Consider the following 8,091-nt stretch of genomic DNA (forward strand, 5'->3'; position numbering starts at 1 on the left):
AAAAGTAAAGAGTAAAATCAATCCCAAGTGTGAACATAAAATTCAATGACTTCTTTGTTCCTGCTTCTCATTCATGATTTTGTCAAAATGTGGGACTTTCCTGCTGATTGTGATCTGCAAGACTGCTGTGGATTCAGGCAATGCCTGAATTTTGTCTGGATTGACAAAAGAGAACTGAATTCAAATACAAACAAAATAACAATAAATGATTTATTACTGGGATAATTTTGGGTGGAAAATGTGATTTGCCAATTTTTGTGAATTGTGGCACAAGGTTCCACTTTATTGCACCCCCTGAAATGCCCTCTCACACCCCGTTGTAGGTGCAGGCGCCCCAGGTTGGGAACCCCTGCTTTAGGGAGTAAAGCACAAAACGATTTTTTTACAATTCATAAACAGATGACTTGTTGTGAATTTACAGGTTCTTTAAAGAGATCAAGTAGTCTACATGCAACAAAATAAACATTATTTTATTATTTCAAAGTGTCATATTTATTTACAGGACCATTTTAGAACAAGCACCGAATGGTGTCCTTTCATCACATTGAATGGGTCTTTTTCCTTTCAGTCAAATGTCCCTCCCCAGTGAGCAAAGCTGCAAGCACAGCTGAAGCCCACGGAAAACACACCGACTTACATCATGTAACTGTGGACTGGATTGCGTGCTCCGAAAATGGCAAATAAATAAACAGGATAGCATGTAATGAAGCAAAGGTCTGGAGATGCTTGCTAGTCTGCAGGCAAACACTGAAATAGGGAGTAAGCAGAAAGAGAGATTCAACACTGGGGAGAGAAAAGGGTGGGTAGGGAGAAGATTGTGGAGGAATTTTAGAAAGCTTTAAGCGTAAGATCCTGTGCATGGTTACTCAGAAAAAGGCTTATGACTCCCTGCAGTGCATATCTGCCTGGGCCAGGCTGGAAATCGTTGGGTCCCCCCCCCCCCCGCCCCCCGCCGCCCGGTCTAAGCATCCATAGGGTTGTGCCTTAAGCTGTGAAACATGAGCAAGCATTTTTGCTTCAGATGCCACAATGAAGCCATTGAAGAGGAATGCAACTGGGTGGAGTCTAGACATACAGAATGCTATTAAAATCGGCAGTGCTATCCCACACACTGCTCCTTCCCTTTACATTCATTTCTGCTTATAGAAGACAAGCATACAAGGAAGAACCCCATACATTCTCACTCCCTGATCTGATTTTGACCGTAGGAACAATAACTTGGCTCCAAGCCTCTCCTGGTGCAGTCAGTGAGGTCTGTGTCACAGGTCTCACAGTGACATCTGGTTGCCACTGGGTAGGAGTGAAATGATTCTGCATGCCCAGCACAGCCAGGGAGTTTCACAGTCTCATACACAATTGACTTGAATGTGCAGACCTTCTGGACATGCTTCAATGGCAGGAGGTACTTATCAACTGGATCCTGTGCATGACAGAAAAAGACAGCCTGGGTATTAAATCTTTTTAGCAGTGACTGATCATGTCTTTCTCTTATTTTAAAGAACTGGATCAAAAGTTATATTAATCGTATTCTCCCATCACCTTGGAGAACTTCGAAGAACTTGTTGAACTAACACAACTTCAATTTTAGGACCTGTGGTATCTGCAACACGAGTTATAGGACAGCATGTTTCAATGAGTACACATTGAATTTTGTTCGATGGCAAAAAAGTAAACAATAAACTGGAACAAATTAGAGTGTGCCATGTCTTCTTGAGCAAATGATTGCCATAAACGACCCCAAGATGGACTGCCTTGCTTTGGGATCCAGTCCTTCTGGGCTGGCTCAAAGCATTTTGCTACCTGAGGCAAAAGAAAAGGGTGCTGCCTCCTTCAATATGCCGAAGCCAACTGGACCGGCAGTCAAACCTGGCTTCAGCACTGGCAACAGAACAGCAGCTGTCATCAAACTTGAGAGCGGCAGACCAGCTTAGGAGGGCAGGGAAGGCTACGAGGCGCACACACGGCTGTTTGCTCTTGTCTCTTGAGGCTGTTGCCTCACTCTGCCTAAAAGAAGAGCCAGCCTTGCTACTGAGTGCGTAGAATTCAAACATCGGCTGGATGAACCCCGTGATCCCGCTCTGCTAACCAATGCAGAAGATGCCCTTAAATGTGCAAGGTCTAATGGTGTGAATGATGATAAATGGTAACCTTTGAATATGTAGATGAACTCTTCAAGAAGGAGCTGGACTCGCCACTCCTTAGGAAGCTCCTACGCAACCACACCACTCATTTGTTCGACCTATTAATTGGGAACATCCATCTGTCTCTTTGGGATTTGGAGAGGAAACTGTTATTTGGGGGTGGGTCAGTCTATTGTTAATGGAATACACATTCAGGAAACTAAAGTTAAACTTGGTGTACAAAGCTGTGTTCCCATGTGCATGTGAATATATCTGAATAAACATGCATATAAAGTTAGACTATGCTTGTTACATAGTATTACATTTATTCCTGTATCTGAATAAGCATGCATATAATTGTGCAGCTAGCATTATTATTAGGACCTGCATCTCTCATGTTTGCTGCTGTTTATGTTCTCTTCAGATCACAGGGTGCCAGCACTATACCTGTCTGTGATCTCTGCTGAAAAGATGTGTGCGCTTGTGCCTGTGTATGTGCCGATGCTTTTGTCAGAATCTGGGACCATGACTTGTCTTGCATTGTTTGGGAAACATGTAATTCCCTTTGTCGTTAAAGTGTAACCCTATGTATGTTTAGACAGAAATAAGGTCTACAGATTCCAGCATGCTCAAGCCAGCCGTAAGGCTGTGCCCTTAACGCTCTGATTCTTACCTTTGTGAAGCAGTAGCCAGAGCACCAAGTCGCATTCACGCTGATGCAAAAGCCGCACTCTTCCTTCTCCAGCACTATTGTGACGTTGGTCAGCTCACAGTGATTACAGCACATTGTTTTCCAGCAAAGTAACAGGGCACAGAAAGTAAGTGTCTTCATCCTGGGCTGTGAATCAGAGAATTCATAGGCATGGGAGATGCATGGCTTACAGTTCCACATATCTTTAGAAATAGACAACATTAGTATTCTTTGTATGCTGATAAGTAGTCCAACATTTAATACAGAGAAAGGATGGATACTCACAGAGTAAAGTCAGCAAAACAGAGCTTTAGAGTTATTGTTAGAGGATAAGCGATTTCAATGTGTGTGTGTATTAATCAGATTATAGTTGAGAGAAAATAATGAAATCATCAAAAGCATTTCTACTGCATAGATACTATCTCTGTCGCTCATGCAAATAATTTACTTTATGTTTTCAGAAAAGAAATCAGAGTAAATGCATTAAAAGAGGCAGCAGATGTCAGCTCTTAAAAAGAATTCTTCTATCTAAATGTGTTAATAAAAGCTTTGTCATTTCCAAAATAGCCTTAATAGAGAGTCTGATGAAAAGTTACCTGCCTTAGGCTTGCCTTGATGGAATTAGTTGTGGAGAGAGGAAAGCTTCATGCTGCCCTTTTATATAAAAGCAGGTGTAACTTACACCTGGAGGATTTGCAGGGTATTAAGACAACTGGCATTAACTTAAGTCCTGGTGAGAGAGAACAAATACCTAGCCAGACACTGAGATGAAACCTTGAAAAAGCAAGGCCATGAGCAACTGGGTTCTTTTTAAAAGGTCAGGTCAAAAATTCACCAGACGGAAATCTCTTGTGGCTTACTTATATATTTTTTTTAAATAGGCAACTTATCAACAATATTATAATGCATTTAGTGTCTACCCCAGCCTTTACCAGCTTGGTGGACTCCAGATATTTTGAACTACAACTCTTAACATTCCTGAATCTTGACCATGGCTTATGCTGGGGATGGTGGGAGTTGAAGCCCCAAACACCCAGAGGGCACCAGTTTAGTAGGGGCTATGCTAAAGCTAAAGGAATTGTGAGGAAGAGTTGGGTGGATGAAGGTGCCATGAAGGACACATTGGGGTAACGCATGAAGGCGTCCTGGGTATTCCTTTCTCTCCTCTGGCCTGGGGCTTAAGCTTGGCATGTGTCTTGCTACAGCTGCCTCCACAGACACTACCTGGTGCATCCATCTGAGTGGATTCCGTACAGCAGGGACAGGAAAGATTTCTTTCAAGAGTCTTGGAAGCAAAGGTAAATGGCAAGAATGGTTGGCCCAGCTTGGACTGGGTCCTAACCCTAACTGTAACTGTTCATCTTCCCTCCTACTGTGGCTCCAGCCCAGATAATCCCCATCTTCATGCTTAGTGTTAAAATTGAAAGAAAAGATGGTGTTGCACAAAGAGGAACACTTTTCCCAATCTAGACTGGGACCACGGCAAAAGCCAAAGGGTTAAAAACTCCCCTTACACATACACCTTTTGGGGATTTCTGTCATAGGAATATGACACTGTTTTGCAGTAGACACACCTCTGGAAATGGGCCTGCTCCCCACATCCCGCAAGAACTTTCTAGACAATAGGGCTCTTGGCGGCAGGCATTTCTCCTCCCAAACGTCTTTGGGATGCTGCTCCCAGTACACCTCCTAGCCAATGAGGCAATGAAAGCTTTGCTAGCACTGCAGTGTGGCCTTGAGTTCTTGAAGACCAAGTCAGCATGTCATGAAAAGACTAGACAGAGTGCGGCCCAAAACCACACACAGCCATGGCGCTGACTGGTTGACCTTGTATCAGTCACCTGGACTCCAAGGCTAACCTGAGGACATGGTGTGGATGAAATGAGCAAGGGAGAGCCATGTTCATTTCCTTCAACCTCTCTCAGAAGGGCTGGCCTATCAACCAAACAAAGTGTATATCATTATCATATCCATGTATTGTAATCACTGTAGCAAAAAAGGTAGCCTTTCTCAACTCATGGTTGGGTATCTCCTGCCCAATCCCAATAAATGATCTTGCTTCAAGGCAATATCAGCATCCAAAATCCCATTGCTTCTATTTCTGAACTTTTGATTTCATAGGCACGAGGAAATGGAAAGATTGCATGAACCAAAATAAATGTCTGAGTTCTTTATCTGTTGTTTGTGTACCTCTGCATGCCTGTCTTTTAAAGATCCATCCTTTAATTTCATTAGATGTGGAAGGCAGAGAATTCTGAAGCAAATGCAGAGCCAGACATGGCGTGCCACCTCATCGCAGAAGCAACAGGTCCCTGGCCAGAGACCCCAGAATTGTTGCTTTTCTTTAGCATCACTCCCTGCTGATTTGCCCACCTCCTGCTGTGATCCAGACCACAAAAGTGGTGAGAAGGAAGAGCAGGAGATGTCACTGCCTACTTACTCATTGACTCTCTGCCTGCCAAGCAAGGAAGTGGGAACAATGATGAGAAAGTGGAAGAGGAGCAACAGCAGCTGGTAACTCACTGTGGGAAAGTGGACCCTTTTCAGCCAGCCTAAGTCTGCCTGATCAGTATTAAACTTCAGCACTGCCTGGTAGCTGCAGTGTCAGAGGGGCAGTGTATCCACCCTGGGCAGCAGTTTGAGATTTAAAGGAGAGGGTTCAGCACCATGGATAGCTCCTTACAGCCTGGGGTGGATGCACCAGCCAATCACATGGGAATCACCAACTTCTACTGTTAAACTGTAGACAACAGTAGCTCCATGAAAAATGCCCAGGCAAATAAAAGCCAGTTGCCTGGAAGAGCTGACTATTAGCACCGCCTGAAGCTCTGCAGGGTAAGAGCACTGTGACAGAAAAGGTGCTTGGAAAGCCTGCACATGCCTCCCAGCGAGTCAGGTGAACTGCAACTGGAAAAAGGTGCCTCCTCTGCTTGGGTGCCAATGCAGATCAGCCCCTGCACACTCATATTTATTACTGCTGCCAGTCTCCAAACCAAACTTGTAAACTCTTTGCTTGCATCAGCCTCAATCTGCTATGGTCATAAATGGGAAGCAAAGCCCCCACGTTCTTGAGATTGGTTCTTCAGATCCAGGGTAAATTTTTTTAAAGGAAGAAGAAGAAAAGAAAATAGGAATGGTTTTCCGTTGTTTAGAATGGAAATGGGGAGAAAAAGCTCTCACAAAATCTTTTCGGAGACTGAGTTACTTTTTAAAGCAATCTTCTTGTTTATTCTTTCCAGTTTTGCTTGTGGATTATTGCGTTTCATTCTTTTAACTTGTATACAGCTCTGGGACCCAATTTTGTGGGTGAATGGCAGTTCAGATTATTTTTGCAAACAAAGAAAGATAAATCACTTTCTACTCCAGGCAAATACTGGTTTATGAATTCTTTTTGAAGCACCATTTTATATGCTGCTTGTATAGATTTTGTTTAGGTATTCTATATTTTTCACTGTGGAGCACAGAAGGGGGCCTTATACTGAACCAGACCAGCCTTCCACCACCTGGTACCCTCTATATGTTTTTGATTATAAGCCCCGTAAATCCCGACGTCACCCATGCTGCTTGGAATGACAGGAGTGGGAAGTGCAAAATGTGGCTGGGGAGGCTGAGCATCCATTGAGGGGGTAACTGGATTCTTTGGGTTCCTGGATCAGAGGTTGGAAAGGAGCTCAGACTTTGGAGATCGAGACCCACACTCGGCTTGCTCCCCTCCCCCTTGCAGCCAGCTGCTCCTCCAAGACCCTAAGAGCAGCCATATAGGAGGGGTGAAGGGGTGTGCTTGGAGGCAGGGAGAGGAGGAGACTGGGGCTGCTGCTTAACCTGATAATGTTCCAGCCTCTTCCCTTCCATGTCTGAAATACCCCAGCTAGATGGCCAAAATCAACTGCCTAGCTAGCTGACTTGCCGGATGGTTTCCCTGCCCTGCATAGGATGCCCATAAACCTCTGAGTTTGGAGGCTTACGGGCCTATCCCTTGGTCTGAGCCAATGTACATACAGATTTCTAAATTATATTCACTTGCCTGAAACCTTCAGGGTGGGGATACACTACAATATATCTTAATTAAAATACTTAATGCAATCTTTTAAAACATCGAATCATATCTGAGCATTTAAGCTACAGTAGCTCTTAAACCATATAATTATATTTTCAGACAGTTAAGATACGAGTGTGTCATGTAAAGTTATTACATTCCACTCTCCAAACAAGAGATGTGAAAGCCATTGATTTAGATATTATGATCCCTAAATAGTCGTGCGTAGAGGAAAACAAATCTGCAGATGAAAACTTGCACTCTTCCTATTTTCTATGCATTCATAAATCTTGTGCTTCATATTACTTCACTTAATGGTTGTGTGTCTGCGTTGGGCTGGCTACGCAGACAAACAGAGAAAACTCTATTGGCAACATGTTCTTTTGCTGGTCTCCTCCCCATTCCTCTAAAGTGGGAGCATCTGCTGCACGGGGATGTTACTATGTACCCAAGACAGGATCTGGATCTGCAAGCATTTTTTGGATCTGTGGGCATACTGGACAGTTTGCAACATGGCTGTGGGCATTGACACAGCACAGCTCCCATGCGACATGTGGCTGGTCCCCAAACAGCCCCTGTGCAGGGCTGGCTATTCAAACCAAGCCGAGGGGAGAGAAGTGATGAGGTTAGCGGCTGGGGGCAGGGGAATAGCAGGGCAAAAGAGCAGAGAGGGGAGAGAAAGTCGGGCCAGAGGCCAGAAGCCGGGAAAACAGCAAGGCAATGAGATGCAAGAGAGAAATAGTGGTGCTAGAAGATGGGACTGAAGACAAACACAACCTAAAGGGGTGAGTGGGAAAGAAAGGGTAAAGCAAGGCTCTAAGAAGGGAGAGAAAGAAGAAAACAAGGCACGGGAAAGGGAAAGAAATAGTGAGGAAATCGGCTGGGTAGGGGAAGTAGCGAAGCTAGAAGCTGCAAGCTGAGAGACAGAGCGTGAAGGTCCACGTGGGCAGAAGACTGGACAAAACCATTTTGTCTTTTTGTGCGGAAGAGCCGATGAGCTTTAGCTTTGAGAACAGGAAAGAGAGTGCTGCCCCGGTGGTTTTACTGAAAATGATTTTTGAGGGAAGCAGGGAGTAGAGAGCTGCTTGGGTGACGGATGTCGCGGCAGGTGTTGTGCCAGGACCCTGCACGGCGCATGCAAGGCTTTTCTTTCATGCTTGCTCTCCCACCTTTGCCCAGCGTTGCCTCCAGTGCCACACAGGCCCCCTAAGCAAAACAATCACGCCCAGCTATTATTGCTTGGG

The 8,091-nt window shown here is 44.6% G+C and overlaps 1 protein-coding gene across 1 annotated transcript; it reads right to left on the reverse strand.

Annotated features, from left to right (window-relative positions):
• Window positions 1–1,180: 1,180 nt before the first annotated feature.
• FSHB (follicle stimulating hormone subunit beta) lies at window positions 1,181–2,952 on the reverse strand. Its single transcript, XM_044425976.1, has 2 exons — window positions 2,794–2,952; window positions 1,181–1,420 (listed from the first exon to the last, which is right to left on the reverse strand). Exons 1-2 carry the CDS (start codon window positions 2,950–2,952, stop codon window positions 1,181–1,183), a joined length of 399 nt encoding a protein of 132 aa, XP_044281911.1.
• Between the last annotated feature and the right edge of the window lie 5,139 nt (window positions 2,953–8,091).

The sequence above is a fragment of the Varanus komodoensis genome, unplaced genomic scaffold (genome assembly GCF_004798865.1).
Source record: "Varanus komodoensis strain SLA01 unplaced genomic scaffold, ASM479886v1 scaffold16, whole genome shotgun sequence".
NCBI classification, from domain to species: domain Eukaryota; kingdom Metazoa; phylum Chordata; class Lepidosauria; order Squamata; family Varanidae; genus Varanus; species Varanus komodoensis.